The sequence below is a fragment of the Hydra viridissima genome, unplaced genomic scaffold (genome assembly GCF_058129835.1).
Source record: "Hydra viridissima isolate aposymbiotic clone 2 unplaced genomic scaffold, HvirCarnegie_v1 scaffold_2, whole genome shotgun sequence".
NCBI classification, from domain to species: Eukaryota; Metazoa; Cnidaria; class Hydrozoa; order Anthoathecata; family Hydridae; genus Hydra; species Hydra viridissima.
In genome coordinates, this window is record NW_028324301.1 from 13,250,741 (window position 1) to 13,276,100 (window position 25,360).

Sequence of the window (25,360 nt, forward strand, 5' to 3'; positions counted from 1 at the left end):
CTATATAAAATAAATATTAAACATTGCAAATTCTATTTAAAAATACTTATTTTTGATAAGAGTTAGGGAACAAGGAAAATAAAAACAAGACTTTGAGCTTCACCACAAAAGATCTTCACATTAACATAATTTACAATGCATACTTTTGTACCATGTTACAAAGGAGTTTTTATAAAAACTATTTTCTAAAGTACACAAAATCAGCTGTTGAACAGTTTTGAATATATTTGTTTTTCACGCTGTTTCTTTTCTTCAATGAATTTTTTCACATTTGCCATTTCATTTCGTACAGCTAAATGAATATTAAACAATATAGCTAAATTAAATAATACAGATAAGTTAAATAATACAGCTAAATGAATATTATAATAACTAAGCATTTTTTAAAGCTACCTTTATCATCTGGTGCAATAATGAGTGCAGCTTGAAGATCAGCCTGAAATATTTATGAAATAAAGATTTCATGAAATAGGGAAAAGTTAAGTGGATATTGCTCACAGTGGACCAGAGAGACCGCCAGGTTTTATGTCGTGTCAATTGAATGAAACCTTTTTTGTATAAGAGTATTTGTCTTATAATAATTGAAAAGAGCGTTTTTAAAATCAAAACAAAGTGCTAAGGGTCATAAATGGGGCAAAAGGGTAAAAATGAGGGGCCCAAAGCCCATTTAAGAATTTTGGAGGTCCATTAAAAAAAATAAAACTTTATCTTTTTATTACTAAAGTTGAAGTTTAAAGAAATTATACAAAATTTATAAACAACAATAAACATTTAAAATATTTATAAGACTAATGTAAATATCATATGGTAAATAACTATCAACTAACTCTTCTTCCGTTAAAATCAATCACAGATGAGAGGAGTCTTCCTCCATGGGCCTTGTTTTTTTCTTGTCTTTTAAACCTATTCCATGTTGGCTTGAATTCAGAGTGAATTGATTCTCCACATTGTTCAGCAAATTTAGACAAGCCACAATTGTGGTACTCAACAAAGGGTTGCACATGACACAAGAGAATGTGTGCTTTCCAACTAACTGAAAGTTTTTTTCCGAGAATATCTGCAATTTCTTGAGTAGGTAAAAACGAGTTTTTAAATTTTATTATGGACTGCTGATATCCAGGCTCAAGTGTTCGACCAAAACAAGAATCTTTTACAGCCTTAAATTCTTTCATACAATGAACTATTGGAACAAGACCAGGAACCTCAGATAATATAACATTTTCTAACTCATCTAAACACTTAAGTATCTGGTTTGAATTATTTCCATCCCAACCTCCGCCTTGATATCCTCTGTAATACACCTCTAGTTTTCAAAAAATTATCAAACTCTGGCCAAAGATTCATTAATAAGCAACCTAGTGTGGTTACTATTCCTATCAGGATATGTAATTCAGAAGGAGGTACTAAATGTTGTATTAGAGTATCTGGATCTTCATCAAGGTAGAGAATTCTTGGATAAATCACATTCATAAAATGATTCATCTTTGATTTCCTGGAATTATTTTCAACATTGTACCTTTGATACCAATAGTCAAGGCTTCCAAGTGTTCCTAGTTTACCATATACTTCACTTGAGTCTCCTTCACACCAAAGACAAGCTTTTTTTCCTGCATGGCTTGATATTCCAAAAACTGCATTAGCACACTTCAAATCAAAAGCTGGTGAAAACTTTAGATTTTGCGAAGTGAGTTTCTCCAATATCAGTCTTAAATTGAAGTTTGATTCTTGCACATCTTCAACTATGGCTAAGATTTGGCAACGCTGTACACCACTATTTAAGTATAAATCTGAAGTAGTATTTTCATTTTCATCAAAAACATTTACAATAACCTTCATGAAACCACCTCCTCCGTCCATAGAAGACCGAACAAAAGCAGGTTGGGGATTTAGATGACGTTGGTTTATCAAATCTAGAACAAAGCTAGAAGTGTCTTGAACAAAAACAAGATCTTTTGTAATTGTGCCATCAACACTGTCAAGGAAGTTAACCTGAACAATAGCAATAATAACTCAGAAAAAGGTTTTTCTCTTTATCTAATTTAAATAACAAAAGATATATAAATGTTACTTTTTCTACTTGATAAAAATGTGATATGGACTCTTCTAGGTCACTCAATTTTCCAAAGATGTTGTTTTCTACTGCAGACTTACTTCCCATTCCTTTCCGAAGAATAGATACCAGCTGGCCTGTTTTATTCAGGGAAAGTTCTAGGATAATCTGAAGTTCCTTAATCAACTGAAGAGATACTTGTTTCATAGACCTAGGTATAAAATGTATGTAAGTATATATATGCACTTGTGTGTTCACATACAAATACTATACATATAGTATACATATGTAGACATTGCAAAGAAATTAATGTTAAACAATTATTCAAGAAGATAAGTATAGACATAAATATATAAAACAAATTAGTATAACTCACTTTCATCATTTCTGAATGAAATAATGAAAGTGATTTGATGAAACTTGAAATAGATCTGTAAAAGATAAGTGATTTATGCTATTTATTTTATATTATATATATATAATATTTTATATATATTTACATACAATATTATACATTTATCTGTATAGAATTGAAAAGGTACCTTCTCTTTGCTTTGTTATCAGGACATCCAACTGTAATTGTTAATGGGTTTCCACCAGAAGACAAAGTAAATGATTCCCCACAATTTCATCTGTCTCCATTTTTGCTTTAATTATTCCAGCAGCAACTTGCTCTGCTTGCAAACTTCCTAGACTTAATGCTAATAAGATCAGGTTTACAACTGCAGATGAAGAAGAGCAGTTGTGTAAATGTCCTTGTGTAGCAGTTGTAAAACATTTACTACAAAGTTTAGAAGTCTTAATTGAGGTTAGGTTGACCTAGCTGGAGTTTCTTCAACTTGAATGATTGTTGATGAAGCTGTTCTTGTCATCATCCTCCATTCAATCTTAAAACAAATTTGGAAATTCTTTATATATATATATATATATATATATATATATATATATATATATATATATATATATATATATATATATATTTCAAACATCTTTTTTCAGTGACTTTATTAATTATTTACATACTTTAGCAATTTTTTCTCCCCATGAACCTCTAGCAGGTTTTCCAGCCCTCAACAGGTAGAGATTTCTCTGATATCCAGAACATAACATTTGGATAGCTACTCACGTCTAGAGAATACTCTGGATAAACAAACAGCTTCATCATATCTTCAACATTTGAATTAACAATACTTAAAAATTTAGACCTTGCTCCGAACATTTGCCAACAACAGCAGCACACAGCATCTCGTTGAAAAACAATATTTTCCATTTAAATGAATGTTAAAGGCTTTTGTATATAATTTACTTTATGTGATCTAAAATATAGTATATTACATTCTAGATGATATATATATGTGTCTGCAAATCAATGGAAAGTGCTCTTTCTTAAACTTGAAATAACAAAAATTACATTAATATTCTTTAATAATGCTAATATTTGACATCTTTTCAAAAAATCTTTTTATAACTACTCCGCCTGGATTTTATTTTCGTTATTAAAAATGTTATATTAAATTTCATTGCTTTAAATTGACTAATGGTCAACAAACCATAAAGATAGGCAGAGCCACTACAGAGGGGAGGGGGAACACAACATTAGGCCCACGCCAATTAATTCTGCTGTTAAATCCTTAATCTTAACAAAATAAAAAATCAGACAATTTTACTCTAATAGTAGAACTAAATAGTGATAGAAACCAGCCTTTTTAATTTCCGTTAATTTTGGTGAATTATGAAAAAATTTTCAACAAGATGGCTAATACTACAAGTGTTTAGTGTAAATTTTTTTAAATTTCAAATTGAAATTAGAGCAATTTTTATTGATTTTTGGACCTATGTTTTTATACAATTCTTGATCAGCACAAAGTTTTCTATAATAATTAATTATAAAAAGGGGAGGGGTGAAAACTATATTAGTGCCCCATTTTGGCCCTTTTTTGGCCCTTTGCACCTAAAAAGTATTTCAAAAGCCCTTTTTTCTCTAAGTACACTACCAATACTCTTATAAAAAAAAAGTTTCAACTGATTGACACGACATAAAACCTGGCGGTCTCTTTGGTCCACAGTGTGCTACCAGAAATGTTAATAACTTTAGACAAGTAAAACTTTTAAAATCCCTAACAACTTGTGCAAACCTTTGCTTGTTCTAAATCTTTCATGTTAATATTAGCTTGAGCTCTTCTGTAAAGAGCCTTAACATTTTTTGAATCAAAAGAAAGTACCTAAAAAAACGTTATGTAAAATTAAAACAGTAAACTTTCTTCATGCACAGTAAAATTAGCTTCAGATTTGTTAAAATAACACAAGCTCAAAGCAAACCTCATCAAGATCTTTGATGGCAGATTGACTTTCATTTAATTTGAGCTTACAAGCAGCACTAAAAAAACAGATTGACTTTCATTTTAATTTGAGCTTACAAGCAGTACTAACCAATTAAACAAAAAAGACACACAAATGCAGTAGAAAGGTGCTAGCACAAGCTAACTTCTCAGTACAGTGATATACAGGTTAGAAATAGTTAACAGAAACCATGATAAATACCTGTTTAGCAAGCAAGGTAGAAGCACTGCATCCAAACTCTTTTTAGACTGAATTATAGAATTTGTTTCATCTTCAACATTGTCATTGATGTCATCATCAGAAAACTCTGAGCTTTTATATGCATGGTGAATATATTTAATTGCTTTCTTATATTTAGTTAAAGCTGCCTTAAAGTTTTGTAACTTATATTGATTATTTCCTAACATTTTGACTTTTTCAACCACAGCTAATACATCTTCAATCTAAATTACAACTATTTAATTTATCATCTGATCATTTAATCACATAACACAAAATAATCATATAACACAAAATAGAAAGTTTGTTTAATTTGTTTTTATAAAAAGAAAAAGAAAAATCATACACTATCAAAATTAACATCAGAATCTTCTGGAGCATCAGGAAGAAAATCACCTGTTCCATCATCTTGTATAAAACCATCATTTTGACCTGCTAATATCTCACCACAATCTTCAATACAACACATCTATGAAATTATACTGTTATGGGTATTTTTGTACCTTTGTAATAGGCTGTTTTAATTATCAAGAGCTATTTAAAAAACTCTAAAATAATTTTTACTAGTAAGCAAAAACTGTTTAACACAATAACAACTACAAAAAATTATAAAAACAATCAGAGAAATCTCCTATAAAACTTTTCATTACCTTGGTAGGACTTTCCCCGTCTTTTTCTACATTTTCCAGTTCTCTTACAACTCCCATTCCCTTTAAAACTTTACCAAATACAACATGCTTATTATCTAAATGAGGAGTAGGCACAGTTGTGATAAAAAACTGACTTCCATTAGTTCCAGAACCAGAATTAGCCATGGAGAGTAACCCAGCTGCATCATGCTGCAAAAAAAACTGCAATAATCAAAAAGAAATGAAACCATAGGATGAATTTCATATGTTTGTCAGGTGAAGTTCTTTATAAAAAATGATTGTAAATTCAACTTAATTTTTAAATAATTTAATAAAAATCCAGTAGACTAAACAAAATTTGGTGATAGAACATTTATTTTCCATACAGTAAATGTGTAAAAATATGCTATGAAAACTATTTAAAATATTTTTTAGACATTTTTTTTAGTTAAAAAAAAAAAACTTACCTTGCAATTAAAGTTTTCGTCTTCAAATTTCTCTCCATAGATTGATTCACCTCCAGTACCATTTGCATTTGTAAAATCCCCTCCTTGAATCATGAAATCTTTTATAACTGAAGAAAGGATATTAAAAACAGTAAGTTTCACTTACTACTAATGGTGTCATTTATGTAGAAATTTCTCTATTATCATTAAAAAGCCTTGAGTTAATTTTCAGTATCTCATTACATTTTTTCCAGGATAAACTTCATTAAATTGATATCCCCTCACTGAATGTAAAGGAAGCAAAAGAATATTAGTTACATTTTATTTATCCCCAATTTTACAAACCAACAACTTTAAGAACAGTTCAAAACAAACCTGCAAAAGTATTTCCCTAAAAGATACATTAAAAAGAAAAAAAAACAATAGGACCATAAATCTATAAAACCTGCATGAAATTGTTAAATCATGGTCATCTCTTTTTGTCAATTCATGGTCATTTTAGTCTTGCATTTAATTTAGAGAATAAACATCAAACTGCTGAAAATTAAATTGAGGAAAACAGTGATAAACTGCGGTTGTTTTAATATTTTGCATATTAAGTTTAGTAAATACACATTGCATATTAAGTAATACATTTTGCATATCAAGTTTAGTAAAATGTTAAGATTTTTTTTTCAATTCTTGCATGCAGATGCATATGTTTTAGTGTCACCCCCAAAACCTCCTCTCATTCTTTGAGCACCTAAATTAGCAGATACTCAAGTATTAAAAATTTACAATCAGTTAGAATCTTAATATATTATCTTTAAAATGATTAGAATTCACCAAAAATTCAGAAAAGTTTTCATTAAGTGGAAGAAACATGAACCTGACAAATTACTTCAAGTAACTTGAAGCAACTCCATTTTTTAAATAGTTGCTTACTTCTATGAAAAATTGATCCTTTATAATGCAATGGTTTCCCTTTCTTTCCAATTCCTTTATCACCAACGCATAATGATCGAAAATTTTCAGCAGTTTTTGGTACAACATCATTGAACAACTCAAATATGATTCGACCAGCTGAAAAAAGTTGAAAATCCTTTTGTTAGATAATGAAAATTACCGGAAATTATTGGACAGACAAAATTAACATTTTAAATTATAATTCATAAAAAGTGTTAGGAAAGAAAACAGCTGTAAGAATTATACTAATATTTTAACATTTTAATTGGAATTTGACATACACTATGTATAACCACTGATTTTACATAAAAGTTAGTTTTTGAAAGCTTGACAAACCTTTCTCTCCACCAATTGAAATATCAAAAAAAACTTTTGAGCGTGTTTCCATTTCAACAATTTATACTTAAGTATTTTCTTACAATCAATTAAAGCTAAGAAAAGAAAATTGTAAAATACACTTATTCTAATGTATTTTAAAGCAATTTAAATAGTATAAAACAAATAAAAACCTATAGGCAAACAATTTTATTAATTTAAAAAAATTACAGAAGCCTGAAAAATTTTACAAAGTATTACAATTTCTTGTCTATAAATACTAATTACACAATAGTTTAATAATATATATTGAAAAGTTGTTAAAACTAGTTTAACTCAGGTTTTAATTTGCTGAAAGAAAAGCTGGTTTCCTTTCTAGAATGAACAAAGTCTTTATATGTATTATCAAAAAGGTTTTTCACAAATTGATAAAATTTTTCCTCCATTTGCCAAATTTTAGATTTTTCAAAAAATTTAACAGTTTCTGGTAACAGTGGCTTTTTAGTCTTAGTTTTACGTAGCTGTACTGAACCATCTTTCAAAAACAAATTTAATGCTCCTCCAAAAAATCTAGGAAGAACATTCTCTAAAATCTCAATAAAATTAGCCATTTGCTCAGTTAAACCAACAAGAAAGAAATGCTTTTCCAGGTTTATTTTTGCATGCCATAAGGCCTTTTCATTACCAGGCTCCCAGCAAAAAGTATCTGAACCACAAAAGTATGGAATCTGCAGCCATAATTTTTCTTCAGAACACTCACTACTGTTTTGTTTAACACATTCATCAAATGATGTTTCATCTCCTTGTCGAAGACGCTTTTTATTTGGGAGGAATGTATCCCCATACCTGATAAAGTAATAATGTGAAACTGCTCGATCTAGTGGCTTTCTAATCATATTAATATATAAAGGTTGTTGCATACCTAACTTGTTAAAGTCCAGAAATGGAAAATGACCAGAATATATAGCAGGTTTACGGATATTCCATCTTGTAATATTTAATGCAAACCGATACTGGTCAAGGAATAAAAAACGATGTGATATCCAAGAAACATTGACAAATGCAACACTGAATTTATTCACACTGTGTAGTGCATAGAGAATGCTCATAAAACTTGTGCTTCCAGTTTTTGGCACACGATTGTATAGAATAACAACCCTGTTCTCAAAATTAGAAAACTCCAAATCTTGATCTTTAACTACAAATTTGACGCTGCCGTCATTGTTACCATGTTTCCAAAACAGTACTCCCATGATTATAAATAAAAAACAAGCAGCTAATAGATAGCTACGAGATTTTACTCCCATTCAGAGGTATTTCAGTTTAACAGTTCTTAATTTAAGTATACAAAAGTAATTTAAAAGCATTTACCAAACATTTATAAAAAAAACACACACACACAAAGGTTACAAGTTAAATTTAACACAAGATAAAGGTCATTTAAACAACCTTTTTAACTGTCAATTTAATAACTAAAAAACATAAGTTCAGAGTTTTGTTTCCTTCAGTATACATACAAAACAATAAAATTTTAATTCATTAAAAGTTCTAAAGAATTATAAGAAGCAATGTTTTTCGTTTTTTTTTTTCCCCCAAACTTTTACATTAAAAATCAAACTTTTTTTTACCAACACTCTATTATAAACTTTTTGTTAAAACAAATTGGAAAAGAAATTCCTTAACAAATCTTACTTTATGAAACTACTTTTTGTTAAAAAAAAAAAAAATCATCTTTATTACATCAGGTATTTCTATAAAATAACTCTTTTATCTCTATATTGACTCTAATCGTTTACAGATGGGTAATGTTTCATGTAATGGCAACATCAAAGCAAACTCCAACAAAATTAAAACTTGTATTTCACATGCCAATAGATCTCTGACATTTAAGCGGAACTGTTCAGCAATAAGCTTAAAAAAAAAAAAAAAAAAAAAAAAAGATATCTTTAAAAAGAAAAACATTTACACTTCAACAGGATCTAGTTAAAATGGCTAAATATTGGTTCAAAAATGTAGCCCCATGACTAATATGTAGCTGTGAAAATGAATCTGTACCAACATTTTGTATCAAATCTCAATTAAGTACTTAGTTATAAGTTAGGTGGTGCTATTACTAAAATAAGTATCCAACCCCATTTTAAAAAATTTTTCTAAAATATAATCAGTGATTTGTTATTATGTAAAGTTTTAAAGAGGTTTTATTATTATTTTTTTTATATATTTTTAAGTATGCATTAAAAAAGTTGTGAATAACAAAAACAATTTAAATGCTACTAAAATATAAAGCTTTTCACTGAACCTAATTTCTCAACAATTTTTATAAAATAAAATGAAATAGAAGAATGGAAAAACACTATAACTATCAAATAGGAAAAGATTAAAATACATTTGACATGTAAGAATTATCTGTAAAACTCTTGTTTGTACAGACTTACCATGTTTTTATGTTCAAACTTTTCAAAACTTCTCTAAAACATTTACAGAGACATGTAAACAAGGTCTGTTACACATTTATATGATTAAAGCCTGGACGCAAATGTCTACTAACAGCTTTCATCGCCAAGTTGAAATAAAATTTATTAGAAAAGACTTTAATGATAACATGTATACATCTAAAATGTTTGTTCAGTAGTAAAGAAGTCAAATCAATTTAACTAAATTTAAGAACTTGATGGTTTCATTATCAATATTAAAAATATCTCAATTAAATAGAAAAAAAAGCCTAGCACTTAACTAAATGGTTTTTAAATTCTCAAATAATGACTTGGTGGACTAGATATTGATTCATACAGCAAAAATGTTTTTAAGAGGTTGGCAAAAGAACAGAAGCAGATGCTGAACAAACTCAAAAAATGATAGAATTTCAAAACAAAGTTTTGAAATTTCAAAACTAAGTTTTTAAATCCTTTTCTTTGAGAATTTAAACCCACTCATACCAGAAAATCAATTAAAGTTTAAAATTGACTTTAAAACTAAAAACATTAAAGATTTACTATCTCTGTTATATCAATGCCAAAATCAATATCAATGTTAATTTTAACATTGAACTGATCACTTAAAGCTATGAATGTTGGTGTTTAAGTGAACTTTAAGTTATACAATATTAAAAGCCTTTATTCTGTTTAATTTTTTATGCAAGATACAGACACTTTATAGTTTTTGTAAAAATATTCAAAATAGAGTAATAATTTATTTAATATGTAAAAGAATACATAAGTTTAAATTTTAGTAAAATTGTTAACAATTTTACAAAAACAAAACCATTTTATAACTCTTAATTTTAATTAAGAAAAAACATGCAGCTTATGAGGTTTTGCAGATGATGATAACATTTCTTGCTCCTTGTTTAGAAGCATTTTACTTTACAAGAATTCTAGACATTTTTCCTAAAGACAGTCATAAATGTCTCTGTATACTTGTAGCTGAACCATTTTACATTATAATATTCATGTAAACTTCCACATGTAAGTTATGATATCTTTCCTGATAGAGTATATATAAACTAGAATTTATTTTCTACAATCTTTAAAAACCAAATATATGATAAATAATTACTAATAGCTGTCTTATTTGTCTAGGGTTTATTCCATTTTGTTTTGTTTTTCATGAATTTGTTTGCTATGAAATTTAAATGTTTTTTTTACATTTTTAACTCAAGACCTCATATGGGATGAACATAAGAAGCTGTGTGAAAAAACTAGAAAATTATGAATATTTGAAAAAAGCAAACCTCAATATGGTGTTTTATATCTTTTGGCTGAAGATCAGCTTGAAACTTCACTGCAAGTAGCAAACAAGAACCTAAATAAAGAAGATATAATAAAAAGTAATTGGTTAGTTTTTGTTAAAAAAAATTAAATATAGAAGAGAAGACAATTCATAATTTTGTAATATTCGTAGAGTATCAAAAACAGATTTTATGAACATGATTTGTATGAGCCTATGGACCAGTAAAGAACTGTTCTTGAAATCTCAGGATCTCCACAATCACTTTATAACTAACAATAAATTTATCTGGATAACCAGAACAAAAAAAAACATTTTAAACTGCAACTTTTAAGATTATACGCTTTTGCTTTTGCAAAACTTGACATTAATTAAAAGATAAACAAAAATTTCCTAAATGTTGTGCAACTTTGAATATATAATTATCAAGTTTTGAATTACATCATTGTAAAGTACTCTAAGAATACTAAAATGAATACTAGCAATAAATTATTAATGTAAAAAAATACCAATTGTAATAAATAAATAAATAAATAAAAAAAAAAAAGTATGAAGTAAACATTATTTTACTTTTGCTATAAATGTTCTGAAACCAAATTGTAAGAAAAAAAAAATACCTGCAATATATTTCCTATTATACTTGGTGACCCTAGACTAAAATATGGTAAAGATAAAAGAAATGACCAGCACAACCTGATTTCTTTATTAGATAATATATAATGAAAAGTGCCTAAGAAAATATTCATAAAAAAAAGTTTAAACAAGCATAAGAACCTTTAGAACAACTTTTTCAAAGTACACAAATGAATAAGCTATCACTGATAGTTCAATATTGTTCTAAAATAAGTAAAAGAAGTAATAAAGCTTATGAAATAGTGAAAGTTTAGTAAGTAGTAGCAGTTAATATCCAAACCTTTTTCCCAAACTCAATGATTTCAGATTTCAAACTGAAGAAAGAGAGAAAAAAAAAAGGATTTTATGAAAGCCAAAAGCACTTTAAAAACAAATCATCTAATAACTAAGCAGTTTATGTTATTTGATGTTTTGTTTTGAGTATACTTTTGTAAGCGAGTGTTAATATGCATCTGTTTTATTCAGAGTAATTTACTTTTTAAAGTGAATTATTTGTTAAAATGATACATTTAAATATTTATAACCTTTTCAAAAATTATTGAACTGGAAAATCAACCTTATCTACATAACTACACAATTAACTTACCTTCTTAGCTTGGTTAAAGTTAAAGTAACTTGTGGAAATCTTTCTCTAAAGCGCTCATTAATATCTTTTTTTAAGTCTGAAGGCTTTGCATACTGGATAATAGAGACCTAATTTTAGACAGCAATAATAATACTAATTAAAAATACGCAAACTTGAACATTTTACTACACATACATACACAGATACACACACACACAAACTATTATTAAATTACTAAACAAAAAAAACTTAATTGATGTAGTACTAAATGCATAAGTTTGTTAACTTTAACAAAAACAAACCAGACATGAAGAAAGATTGAGAACTGTTCGGTGCTTTCCTAGTATTAATTCTGGATCATCAAGCTTAAGAGGATCATAGAATAATGGCGGATTTATAAAATCTAAAATATTAATTAAAAAAGGCAAAAAATAGTTTAAAATTTCAACAAAAACTGCCATTTACATTTTTTATCTTCTAATATAGAAATATTTTTAAAAAAAATGTATGAAAAAATAGAAGTGCTAGTAAAACAAAATTAAAAGACCAATAATGTCATTAACTATTCTGTAATTGCAGGCTAATGAATTAGTGGAAGCATAAGAGTTAAATACAGAACACACCTGAAAATAGTAAGAAATAAATATCTGCTGAATATTAATAAATACTGGAAAATAATAAATCAGATAATATTAGCAAATTTGGTTTGCTAATCAATTTAAGTATAAATTCAATATTAAACAAATACACTTAACTGCAAAATTAACGCACCACTTGTGCATTTTGATTTAATTTAAATCACAATGCACAAGTGGTGCGTTATCACAGCTCGTCTAGGCTGTTAAGAACTGGATGTTAGCTTCTAAGACAGTGTCCCAAAGATATTTTATTGAGTTCATATTTGGACTGCAGGCTGGCGACTTCAAAACTTGAATATTAACAGTATGTATTCAGTAATGTGCTATATGTGGTCAAGCATTATCCTGCATAAAGAATCCATCTCCAATATATGGTGCAAAAGGTCTCACAAAAGGTTCTAAAATGTCTATGTATCATTGAGAAGTCAAACTTACATCATTAACAATAAAAAGCTCTGTGCGAGCTGTTGAAAATATTTCACCCCCATACCATCAATGAGCTGCCTCCATATAAAGTGGTTTCTCGAATGTTACAAGCCAAATATCTTTCATTTGATCTTCTGTACACTTTTGGGCGGTGATCAGAACTTACAAGGCAAAACCTTGACTCATCTGTAAATGACCTGTGCCCAATCATGTATTTCCCACTTCATATGCTTCCTTGTAAAAGCCAGCCTGTTTCTTCAGTGGTCTACAGACAGTCTAGAAATAGTAGCTGCTGCTCGAGGTCATAAATTTAAAACACAAAGTCTTCTTCTTATGGTACTTTAACTAACAGCAGTTCCATGAACCTCAGCAAGTTGTATTTGGAGACTTCATGCAGTAGCGAACCAAGCTCTCAGTGTTCAAAGCATTAAAAATCCTCCACATCCTTGGTAGCTCGCGGTATACCTTGGCCAAGTCGTCTAGCGTGATCATTGGTTTCTACAAACCTTTGTAGAACCCTACTGAATGTTGTATGAGACACTCCAATTCTTCTACCAAGTTTGTCATTTGTTAATCCTTCATTGGACAAAGTAAAAATTGTAACACATTCATCACGACTTGAATTTCATCTAGAATGCTGCATTTCAAACAGATGTGTTGCTCAAATGACAGTTAACTTTTCTACTGCTAAAACAATTTAAAACCAACACATACTTTTCTCTTAGAAGTGAGGTTTAATTACGGCAAAACATGCTACTTATGAAAAGCTGCTATAATTTCTACATCTAGTAAGGGAAACAGAGTAAAACCTACAAAAGGCATAAGAGTAAACATCATCTTTGTAATTGATAAACCCAGGAAATACATAATATTTTTCAAAATAAGTCAGAACTTACAAGTAGTGTGTTAATTTTGTGGTTAAGTGTATTAATGTCTTCAATTTAATTCAACATTTTGAAACAGAGCTCTCTAAGTAAAGTAAACATTTTGAAACAGAGCTTTCTAAGTATACAAATTTTATAGTTAGTTTAGCATAAAAAAACCAGATTAATCCCAAACTTAAAATTATATAAATTATTTTCTTTAAAAAATTCATTCATGCTAAGAGAGGTCACATGGCAAACCTATACTTTATAGTTTATGGGGTGCAGCTAAATAGCCTGGTGCTTGTTGCACAAATATATATAAATTCTTCTTGTGGTTAAAACTGTGATATCCAGTACAAAATAAACAAGATTGGAGAACTGCATTGCTCATTGATCTGAATTACACATTCATCTGATTAAACTGTTTCTATCAGACATCATACTTATTGTTGTTTTAACAACAGACTTAGTAAAATTGTTTCTTATCAATCAAAAAATTTTTAATATTTTTTATATATATACACAACACCATCACTACCAACACACTATAGATAATTTTCATACAAGTAGACATAAAATTATTTTCATATTTTTTTCTTGATTTTTGGAGTTTTGTCTGGTTGATATGATTAAAGTATGTTGTTAGTAAACACTTTTCAAACATTTCATGACCAACTTTTTAACCAATTGTCACGCAGCAAAATTTCACAATTTTAACAGGCACGATTGCGCCTATATTTATTTTTGTTAATTTCTCACTACAGTTGTAATTTTCTATTTGTAATTTTGTATTTTTTGTAACTTTCAATTTGTAAATCTCTATTTGTAGTTTTCCAATTTCTCTATGAAATTTTTGATAAAATATTTAATTGAAGTTTTATGAAATGTTACATGAAATTAGAACTACCTTATTTAATTTGTTAAGTGCCATTTAAAAACGCAAAAGTTACATTTTAAACAATCTCCATTTAAAATCACAAAAACTACATTTGTACCTATGCAGCCGGACAAGGGTTAAAAGGACTTTTTCTTAATTTCAGAAAAAACATCTTGAAAACAATCACAACAAGAACCATGATTCCAATGAATAAAATCATGAAGATAAACTGAACTTCATAACAAAGATAAAATTTGTTATTGAACAGGGTACACAGTAAAAAATTAAAAATTACTTATAAGTTTTTAAATTTCATTATGCGGTTTTTAAAAAAGGTTGTTTAAAAATTTTTACTATTAATAGAGATTGTAGTTTAACAAAGTATATGCTTACATAATTACAATTAGAAAATTGCATAAGCATACATTTAATTTATACTTGGTAACTAAGACGGTGAAAAATGTTTTAAATTTTGTAAATAGTAGAAGAGCAAAACAAAAAATTTTCTTTCTTAATCACTTTTTACATGAATGGTCAAAAACTTTAAAAACTTAATTTTTTAAAAAACCTTTTGGCTAATTAACTTAAAAAAACAATCAAAAATGTAAGTAAAAGCAAACATTTAAATTAAACACATAATTAAAAGAAACTGGAAATGATGAAATTGTCTTTCCTTATATAACCTTCCTTTTAATTCTACTCTACCTACTGTAAATAATACTATACCATGTAAATGACCATATTCTGAAAACATTTCTTGAGGAATTCCCTTTAATCTCCATCCTTCTGGAACCAATAAATGACTGAAAGAAACCTATAATACAACTTGACAATTTTAAAACAGGCCTAAATTTATTACTAACATTATATATATTTTTTTCGGAGGAAAGGGGGGGGGATTATTTGTTTTTTCTTCAAAATAAACAAGAACAACAAATAAACTTCAAAGTACTTACACTAACAGGATATCCATTATTCAAACTTATATCATCAATTAATGTGACTGTGGAAATAGTAGTTAAACGTTTTTCACTAAAAAAAATTTACACATTTCACTTTAGCAGGAGGCCAATTTTAGTGAGCTAGACTGTTAAGCAGGCTAGAACATTATTTCTTTGTACTTCAACAATAACACTTATGACTTAAAGAATACAACAAAAGAATGGAAGTTTAAATTTAATTTTTGAATAAAATGATAGCAATCAGAATCTTGTTAAAAAAGAGAAAATGGTGTAAACATCTAGCATAAATTTGGTTTTTTAAGCACCTATTTTTTGTTAAAACTTTATTGTAATTACATACACCTCCAGTGTTAAATGTCTACATTAGGCAAATTATGTATCACTGCAATCAAGAATGTAAAAATACACTTAACAAGTACACTGGAAAAAAACATGAGAATGAAAGCATGAAATGAGATGAAAAAGCCTAAAGATCCATTTAAAGTAACTAATGATACCTCATACAACAAAAACACATTAAGAATCAATAAATGGATTGTTTCTTAGGTCTCAGAGGTAATGTGAGTTTTATTGCACAATGAAACCCACATTACTTCTGAGACCTGAGAACAATTGTTCATAAAATCTGTTGCACCATTTTAGAAATATATATTCATATATATAAACAGAAAATTCAGAAAAGCAATTCAAAAGCCAAAGTATTCATTTGGTATAATAAAATATAAGTTTAAAATATATACACTTAATTTTTGGGACTAAGATTAAATTTAAGAGAGAAAACATATTCTAAAAATTCTGTAAAATAAGTCTGATATGGTAAGAAAAGTGTTAATAAAGAAAATCATAAAGTTATATCAGAGATTGTCCTAAATAAATGATATGATCCTAAATAAATGATAAATTGAAGATAAGAGATTTGTAACTTGTATCCATGATTTGTAATTATATTGACTGAAATGCATCAACTTTTAATTGACATTCACATGACACTACACAAAAAAAAAAAAAAAAATCTGAGAATGTACATGCAACATGCTTGCTTTGTAGCTAGGAGTGTACAGTTTATGGTATTCATTATTAAAAATAAATCTACTAGCCATTATATAGGCAAATATTATGCATGCATAAATTAAACCTATATATCATGCCACTGAGCATAGTAATCTATGAACTTTATATATTTTTATTAACAAATATTTAGAAGACAAATGTTTAATTTTCTTAGGTTTGGACTTTATAAAGTCAAAACTTAGAAAATTACAAAAAATGTGGCAGAGAGTGGTGTAAAAATTGCACAGGACTATTATAAAATTTTGAAAAGGGATGAAAAAGTGATCTTAGATCTCAAGACTTTTTTCAAAACATTGTTATCAATTGAATAGTTCAGATTAAAAAAACATTTTTTCAACCATTTTTCTTTTGCATATAAAAGAAATATGGTTGAAAAAATGTTTTTTAATCTGAACTATTACAGTGAAATTAAATACTGTTGGAAAATTAAATCCTCCCTGTCACTCCTGTAAGAAAAAGTAACATATAAAAAAATACTAAAGACCTAACAAATTCAAAAAACTTCAACCAATTTGGGAGAAGTTTTAGAAACCTTTAAATGAACTGAGTTTTGGATTTTTATCATCTTATTATTTATGTAGGTACCACATGCAGGGCAGAATATCAGGATATTTGGAAATATGGTTTTTTTTGGAATACCCTTACTTTAAAACGGTGTGAAATAAATATAGAAGTCATCTTTTATACCTATTATGAAGTCTACTATAGACATTCTAACTACAAGTACAACAAAAACAGTCTACAAAACTGTCCAAAAAGTCAACAAATGTTTTACTTTTACATTAACCATTTTCATGGTCTTCTTATTACATACTTCCTGCATTCTAACAACTTTCAAAAACACACAAACTATTTGCCGCCAACTCCCCCCCTCCCCCCATCAAATGATGCACTGAAAGCATTGGACAATTCAAGACTTAGGAAGTTTAAATAGACAGCTTAAAACTTAAATAGACAACTTAAAACTTAAATAGATAACTTTAAATAGACACTCAGGGTAAAACTTTCAATAATTTTTCCACCAAACACTATTGCAGCAAATGAGTAATTGGTGCAGTAGTTATAAAGTTTAACTTGTAATATTTGAAAAAACCAATAAACAGATGCTTTGCTACAAAAAGCAATTGGTTTATTCATATTAAATAACAACATATTATCTTTAAACTTTTTTTAATATTGACTATATGTTTCAACAACATTTCAACTTGAAGCTTAAAGGCATAAAAACTCATAGCAATAAAATTATTTAAGGAACCCATAACTTATATTACTCTAAAAAAACCAAAACTAATAGCTTCATTTCTTAAGATGGAAATTCTTAGTTGAATAGCATTTTAAATAAATTAAAAAAAAAGGCACTTACAATGAAGCTTTTTTCTTGTAAGGGATTACAGAGAAGATTTGGCATGGGATTTTGTGCTGAAGAAGTACAATTCTTTAAGTAAAAAATGTTATAAGTTCTTTTAAATGAGACAGTTGTTTCACTGTAAATGTATAAAAATTTGATATCAAAATATTGCGGTTTTTTAAACAACATTTGATAATGAACTTATTTACCTTTTTCCAAGAGAATTTTTTTGCTGGTTATGACTATTCAAAACTGCAATGTGGTGAAGAAAATTTTGCTTACTAATAGCACGTGTGTCAAGCTCAGATCTTGATCCAGTTATTTTCAGATCCGAGTTCAGGCACAATGCACTAGTTGAATTACAACTCAATGTTTTATAAGAAAAATCATTCTCTGCAATAGATAAAAGATTTACTGGAATCAAACTAGTAACTTCATGATTTAGTCTGATGTTGCAGAGCTCTGATGAAGACAAGTTAACAGCATTGTTGTCTGAAGCAATAGATGGAATACTAACCACCCTTGAACTCAATGCACTAGCTGCTGCCTAGTAAATTTTGAAAGAGAATATTAGACAAATGATCAATAGCTAGCTTTATTTACTAAAATCCTATTTAATACTCCATTTTCTTAACGATTTGATTACTAAAATAAACTTTCTAACATGTTTGAAATAGATGTTGTTATTTTAACATTTTCCTCCTCCTACTCCTTAAAAAAAAAGAAACTAACAAAAAAAAAATTAAAACAAAACAAATTAAAACAAAAAAAAAAAAAAACAGAAAAAATAATGCCATAAGCAATCTTTTAATATTACTTATATAATACAATTATTATTCATATTTTTCTTTTTTTTTTTGTTGATAAACGCAAAATCTTAGTAAACCGAAAGCTAGTTTTAGAAATAATCATTTCAAAACTCACTAAAAGATAAGTCAATCAATCACTATTAATTTATAGAAAAAAATCTATATCTACTCTAATTAATAAAATATTGAAAAATTAAAACATATAAAGTATAAAACATTAGAAAAGATGATGCAGCTTTTATCAGGTTTTCATTTAATATTCATGAGAACTTGTAACAGTAAATTTAATACAGAAGCTTAAACATTAATGGTAATGCATGTTATACCAAACATGATCATAACTGAACCAAGCAAAACTCCTGCATTGATTTTTTCATGCAGCATATGGCCAGTGAAGACAGTGATTATTAGTGTTAACCCATTGATAACAGGTACAGCTATAGAAAGGTCTAATGTTCCTAGCGCCATCATATAAATAACTGAACCACATTGATTTAAAACAAATGGAAACAAGCATCTCCAATTAAGAAACGAAATTAAACAATTAGGATACTTGTTAGAAAAACTATCATATTTTGAACAGTTTGCTTGTAAACTTCCTTTACGAAGGAAAGGGTTTGTAAAGCCCCACAAAAATGCCACAGTTGTCACTTTGAGCACTCCACTTATGTCCATTTTTAAATTTAACTTGCACTAAATAATTAAAAATGAGTTTTAATTTAAAAGGCTAACTCCCTGAACTAGATTCTGTTTGAAATGAGAAAAATATTAGAATATCTACATTAATTAACTACTTTAGATAATACTTTAATACCAAAATTAATACTTAGAGCATAAACTAAAAGTACTCAATTTATTTAAAAATAAGAGAAATTATATGACCCAACTTCTTTGAGCCAATCAAAGTCAAAGTGTTAGTTACAGACATAGTTAAGCTTTGTCAGTTGTTAATACTTAAACCATAAATAAAAGTAATAGGTAAAAATATGCATAGGTAAAAATATGCTTGACTAAGAAAGAAATCATGTTTTGTTTTTCATAAATAGAGAACAGACTAAACCTAAACTGTTTAGAATACTTAGATTGACAAAACATTTCCTGACAAAATATGTTTGTTTTGAACATGATTGTTTTATTTCAGTTTTAAAAATACATAAAGGTAATGTAACTTAGATTTTTGAAATTATATTGCAAATAAATTTGCCTATGGTTTTGATAGTCCTTCACTATTACAGCTCATTATGATTAGTTTTATTTATACACATGTTGCTGTGCTTATGAGTGTGCGCTATGCAAAAGTTTTCAGCCAGTGACAATTCATACTCTAATTTATTCTAAGAAAAGACTTTTATTATTATTATTATTATTATTATTATTACTATTATTATTATTATTATTATTATTATTATTATTATTATAATTATTATTATTATTAATATTATTATTATTATTATTATTATTATTATTATTATTATTATTATTATTATTATTATTATTATTATTATTATTATTATTACTATTACTATTACTATTACTATTACTATTACTATTACTATTACTATTACTATTATTATTATTATTATTATTATCATTATATATATATATATATATATATATATATATATATATATATATATATATATATATATATATATATATATATATATATATATATATATATATATATATAATTATAATTAAAAACGATAAAGAAAAACTTTTATTATGGAACTTTAAGTTTCATGCCTAACGGCAATCATCAGCCATATACATATACATATATATATATATATATATATATATATATAAATTGATAATCTTTATGGGATTTAAGCATGAAATATAGGAAATAAAATATAGAAAATAAAATATAGGAAATAAAATATAGAAAAAGAATGTCATTTATGTTTGTGATTTTTTTTATTATTGCAGTTGTTATATTTACATGTGCAAAAGTTTCTGGCTACAAAATATATATTGACACAGTAGGACAATTAAAGACTTCTACAAGATAATGACCCTAAATAAACATGCAAATTGTTAAAATGGTTTTCTTTTTCAAATGTGAGAATATGTGTGTGTATGTGTGTGTGTGTATATGTGTATGTGTATGTGTTTGTGTGTGTGTGTGTGTGTGAGAGTGAGTGAGTGTGTGTGTGTGTGTGTGTGTGTGTGTGTGTGTGTGTGTGTGTGTGTGTGTGTGTGTGTGTGTATGAGAGAGAGATAGTCTATATTGCTAACTTACTTGAGAATTATTAGCATCGTAGAAAGTATTTTTTTTATTTTCATCAATACTTCCATCAAAAGAAATAGTCTTCAAAAAAAGAAGACTTTCTTGTAACCTTCTTCCCTCATATCTGTTATGATTCTTTACAAATTTATCTTGGAGTAAACGAGAACTATCTCCTGTCATTCCATCGTCTTCTCTCGATTTTTCCAGAAAATTAGCAATAGGATGGCCTGAAATAATTTTGTACCTCTTATATCTTAAAACACACTAAACATTTTTAAAACAATTAAAAGCTGCGCGTCTAGATTTTTTTGCAGGGTCTGCGTATCGTTATCTGTATGAACCGATATTTTGAACCGATAACGATATGAAACGATAACGATATCAAACGATATGAGTATGTCTATGAAACGATAACTTGTCGTTTGAAACGATAACTAAACGATAACTTATCGTTTGAAACGATAATATCGGCTTTTTTTATCGAAATACATTAAAAAAACGAGAATACCGATATTTATCGGTATAATAACGATATTTTTTACAATATTACTTTTTTTTTTTTTTTTTAAATGCCAAATTTTAGTTCAAATATATTATAAATCTTCAAGTCAAGTCAAGATGTCGTTTTGCCTATCTTTACCGTTTTTAAAAGCTAATCCTTCCCAATTTTATATATTATCTAGATGTCTAACTTCGCAAAAATTCTGTAAAGAAAAAGTGAAGCAACACTTTTCTCCAAATTAACCCCCAGATTGAAACTCTCCCCACTTCTGATTTTTTTACATTTAATCAATCATATGCATTAGTAAACACAATATATGTTGTCAGAAAAATCTGAACTTAATTCTAAATATGTATACTTCCAAAGTTAAGACGCATAATTTTTGGCTTTTTTTCTTCCAAAGTTTTAATAAAGTCAGCCATTATTGTAGTCAAAATAACCCATTAATATTTATTCATTTCATTTACAAAAAAACCATATTATAAATACATTTGTATCACAAATGATATTTAAGTTAATGCTTATTTAAATTAAAATTTACCACAGCAGATTTTAGCTTTTCTCCATGACTTTTTTGTCCTATGTTTCTTTTGTAGTTCATCCAAGTTTTTTTAAATTTGTGATGAACTGATTCACCACATTGTTCTGCATAGCTACCTTAGCTAATATTATTGCAATCTACAAAGGTGAGAATGTGACACACTAAAATATGTATTTTCCATGAAACTGTCAAGTCATAGCCAAACACATCTTTTGTATATAGTTGAAGACTAGAAAATGAACTTTTGAAATCTTGAGTTTTAACAGAAATATCCAACCCATTTCCAAACCAAACACAGCTGATTTCACTAATGAAAACTTATGCAAGCAATTCATTATTAGTAAATTATTGATTGGTGCAGTTAGGTAACATCCCTCTCCAAAATATTTAACAGGAGCATAAACCAATTATCATTATTTCCATCTAAACCTACACCAAGATACCCTCTCATTAATATGTATTGTGTTTTCAACCAGCTTTGAAAAGCTGGAAAAACATATTAAAGCAAAGTACAGAGTTTATCCACAACTCCCATCATAATGTGAAGCTCAGGTGGAGGAACAATATGTTCAAGAAAAGTTTCTTGATCTTCTTTTAAGTAAATTAAACGAGGATTTATTACAATTTTGTATTCCTGCATTTTCAATCTTTTTTTTCCACCATATACATATTGATCATAACATAAGTCTATGGAGCCCAATGTTCTTAGTTTCCCTGCTTCAAGGGAGCATTCTCCTTCACAATACAGACAGGCATATTTGCCAGAGTGACTTGAAAGTTCTAAAAACACAATTTGCACTTTTTAGGTCAAATTGTATACTGAAGTTTACTTCTTAAAGTTGAAGAGGTGTCAATAATTTTTGGAGATTGCCATTATCCTCTAAGACCATCTCCACAATGGCAAGAATACAGTATCGCTTCACACCAGAATCTTCATATATTTCAAAGGAAGGATAATGATTTTTTGGATCGAAAACATTAACAATAACTTTTAAGAAGATTTGACCACTATTTAAAGATATTTAGAGTTTCCTGCAACTCAGTCATTTTAACATTAATAATCGATTCTACAGCACTTGTTAGATTCCTGTGTAAAGTAGAACATGATTTTTTGGTTTTATTTTTAGAGAATTCTAATGCATTTGATAGCTCCATAATATTTTGGAACAAGATATGATTTACTTTCTTTCTTTTTGACTTAATTTCATTTACTCCAACTGTAACAGAGAGATTTCCACCTGTAGACATCTTAAACTGCTCTACATTTACAATGCTTTCACTCTCCATTTTATGCTTTAACAATCCAGTTGCTACTTGTTCTGCATGTTTATCTCCAAGTGATTCACTAATATCTATGATATTGGTTACAGCTTTACTTTTGCAACAATCAAGAGAAACTCCTCTAAAATTAATAGTAAGAATTTTATAATAATTTTTGAAAAAAGTAAAAACAATAAAAAAATCTATTGAATCAAGCTATAAAATAACATAAAGAGAAAAAATGTTTTAACTGATCTTATTTTAACCTTATTTTTAAATTATAAAATCATAAATATAAATAATCTATATTAAGATTTAAATAGAAGAGTCTAAAGATTTTTTCAGCCACATTTAAAGTATTTGACCCTGGCTAATTATTTGTCTGGATACATATCAGTGAAGAGGTTTGCCTAATAGTACTCCTATTTACCTGAAATACATTACTCTCTATCAAATATATTATTTTTTTTATAACTCAAAAATTATTTTTTATTACTCTAAATCAATCTTGAATTAAAATTTTATAATATAAACTAAACGCAATTGTATTAACATAACACTTTTACATAGCAAAAATTAAAACATGAGTTCAGTGACGCAACGCGGAAAAAAGTGTTTTTTCATCAGCATACTTTTAAATGGAGTTTTCGCTGAAATTTTAATTCTTGCGAGACTAATTAGATTTTTTTGTTGTAATTTATTCATTTGGCAATAAGGCAGTCATAAAAAAAGCCACAAACAACTAAGTTTTCATATCGTTTTATTTTACAGAAAAAATACTATCAGTTCAGTGACGCAGCGTTCAGTGACGAAACAAAAAGATGAAATTAAAATTATTTTAAAAAGTTTTTTTATTTTCTAATAAATTTTAACTATACTCAGGTGAAAATAGCATTGGAACAACGTTATCATTCTGAACATAAAAATAATGTGATTTTGATATATCTTTGATTTTTCTTGAATAACTTAAAATTGAACTGAATCCAAGTTCATTTTTTTTGTTGTCTTTTATCGTTTTCTGACATGTGAATTACAGATATTTGCAAATCTTGTAATGCTAAGGCAAAATCTGCTGCTGACCTGATCTCGTATTGACTAGATTTAACTCTCAGGGCTGCGATTCGCTTAACAGTAGCTCCTATTCCGTTAACCACTCCTTTCCCGTGCATCGCTGCAAAGAAATGCCAGAAGAATTTTTTACGAAAATGTTTTTCAAACACAACCATTGCAGCCATAATGCTTTTGTTTTTGAACTGAGAAGTGGCATTATCGCTGAACATGTGTACTTCATTGACTTGATCAGGAATAAAGTGAAGGATTTTGTCAATATATGGTATAACGGAAGACTTAGTATGATCAGTTGAATCAGAAACTATGGCAAACGTTTTTAACTCAATGTTCCAGACTGCAAGGGTCATGATAGAAACTTGATTTTGACCAAAATGAGCCGCTTGTGGTTCATTTTGATAGAAACACCTAGCGTTTTCAGCCCAGTCAACTTGGATTACCGCAATTTCAGAATTAACACTCATCGAAACCTCCTTCAGTTTCTTAAAAATTGTTGATTGGTTTTTCTTTACAAATGCGTGTTTAACGAACTTATCACACATCGCTGATATGTGTTGGATGAGTTCTGTTACAGAAGACTTTTTTGAAATTTTTTCAATGTTTGCATATGTTTTAGTTTCAGGCTTTCTCCACTCGTCCCAGGATACTTCGAAACCAAATGTATTAACAGTTTGCAAGTGTTTATCGAACTGTTTCATACCTTTGCATGCAACGCATTTGTCAAAGGCGCAATTGTAAGTGTACGGTTCACAAACAAAGTTATTTATTATTTCAGATCCAGCTTTGATTGAAGACGCTTGAATTGATTTTGTTAATGCATTTAAGGCAAATCGCATATTTTCATGCAAACTACAAACATAAACATTATGCGGAAATTTTGTAACTGATTTC

At 28.0% G+C, this 25,360-nt stretch overlaps 3 protein-coding genes and 2 pseudogenes across 7 annotated transcripts; all 5 read right to left on the minus strand.

The window, feature by feature from the left end:
- Nucleotides 1–91: 91 nt before the first annotated feature.
- On the minus strand, nucleotides 92–7,070 carry LOC145180491 (peptidyl-prolyl cis-trans isomerase D-like). 2 transcript variants are annotated; one of them, XM_090077153.1, is made up of 10 exons: nucleotides 6,966–7,070; nucleotides 6,609–6,746; nucleotides 5,706–5,812; nucleotides 5,260–5,448; nucleotides 4,956–5,078; nucleotides 4,592–4,833; nucleotides 4,370–4,427; nucleotides 4,186–4,272; nucleotides 394–436; nucleotides 92–292 (listed from the first exon to the last, which is right to left on the minus strand). In XM_090077153.1, exons 1-10 carry the CDS (start codon nucleotides 7,015–7,017, stop codon nucleotides 201–203), a joined length of 1,131 nt encoding a protein of 376 aa, XP_089933279.1. In that variant the 5' UTR covers nucleotides 7,018–7,070; the 3' UTR covers nucleotides 92–200. The 2 variants fall into 2 exon arrangements, with proteins under 2 accessions (XP_089933279.1, XP_089933280.1); XM_090077154.1 differs by lacking the exon at nucleotides 6,966–7,070 and adding an exon at nucleotides 5,928–5,968 and having other exon boundaries at nucleotides 6,609–6,674.
- LOC149892039 (uncharacterized) lies at nucleotides 710–3,420 on the minus strand (annotated as a pseudogene). Its single transcript, XR_016449437.1, has 4 exons — nucleotides 3,074–3,420; nucleotides 2,593–2,937; nucleotides 2,069–2,261; nucleotides 710–1,989 (listed from the first exon to the last, which is right to left on the minus strand). The product of XR_016449437.1 is annotated as an uncharacterized LOC149892039 (transcript).
- LOC145196412 (CDK5 and ABL1 enzyme substrate 1-like) lies at nucleotides 6,966–21,421 on the minus strand. 3 transcript variants are annotated; one of them, XM_090077151.1, is made up of 12 exons: nucleotides 21,111–21,421; nucleotides 18,266–18,603; nucleotides 18,072–18,143; nucleotides 15,632–15,707; nucleotides 15,402–15,489; nucleotides 12,171–12,271; nucleotides 11,890–11,996; nucleotides 11,584–11,617; nucleotides 11,445–11,507; nucleotides 11,288–11,324; nucleotides 10,675–10,745; nucleotides 6,966–7,060 (listed from the first exon to the last, which is right to left on the minus strand). In XM_090077151.1, exons 1-12 carry the CDS (start codon nucleotides 21,276–21,278, stop codon nucleotides 7,055–7,057), a joined length of 1,161 nt encoding a protein of 386 aa, XP_089933277.1. In that variant the 5' UTR covers nucleotides 21,279–21,421; the 3' UTR covers nucleotides 6,966–7,054. The 3 variants fall into 3 exon arrangements, with proteins under 3 accessions (XP_089933277.1, XP_089933276.1, XP_089933278.1); XM_090077150.1 differs by lacking the exon at nucleotides 6,966–7,060 and adding an exon at nucleotides 8,677–8,855; XM_090077152.1 differs by lacking the exons at nucleotides 6,966–7,060; nucleotides 21,111–21,421 and adding exons at nucleotides 8,677–8,855; nucleotides 19,255–19,579 and having other exon boundaries at nucleotides 18,266–18,596.
- On the minus strand, nucleotides 7,271–8,538 carry LOC145180500 (heparan sulfate 2-O-sulfotransferase-like). Its single transcript, XM_080055400.2, has one exon. The coding sequence runs from the start codon at nucleotides 8,249–8,251 to the stop codon at nucleotides 7,271–7,273; it is 981 nt and encodes a 326-aa protein (XP_079911526.2). The 5' UTR covers nucleotides 8,252–8,538.
- Nucleotides 21,422–22,034: 613 nt separating the features above from the next.
- Nucleotides 22,035–23,711, minus strand: LOC149892040 (uncharacterized; annotated as a pseudogene).
- Between the last annotated feature and the right edge of the window lie 1,649 nt (nucleotides 23,712–25,360).

Bases quoted from the DNA above. Each gene is read 5' to 3' on its own strand.
- LOC145180491 (XM_090077153.1), bottom strand. From the start codon at position 7,017: ATGGAAACACGCTCAAAAGTTTTTTTTGATATTTCAATTGGTGGAGAG. The intron at 437-4,185 runs GTTTGCACAAGT...TAAATATTTCAG, and splicing joins AAGATTTAGAACAAGCAAAG to GCTGATCTTCAAGCTGCACT. The intron at 293-393 runs GTAGCTTTAAAA...ATATTCATTTAG, and splicing joins TATTGCACCAGATGATAAAG to CTGTACGAAATGAAATGGCA.
- LOC145180500 (XM_080055400.2), bottom strand. From the start codon at position 8,251: ATGGGAGTAAAATCTCGTAGCTATCTATTAGCTGCTTGTTTTTTATTT.
- LOC145196412 (XM_090077152.1), bottom strand. From the start codon at position 19,540: ATGGACATAAGTGGAGTGCTCAAAGTGACAACTGTGGCATTTTTGTGG. The intron at 18,144-18,265 runs GTAAATAAGTTC...TTTTACTTAAAG, and splicing joins AAAAATTCTCTTGGAAAAAG to AATTGTACTTCTTCAGCACA. The intron at 11,325-11,444 runs GTTCTTATGCTT...ACCATATTTTAG, and splicing joins TTGAAAAAGTTGTTCTAAAG to TCTAGGGTCACCAAGTATAA.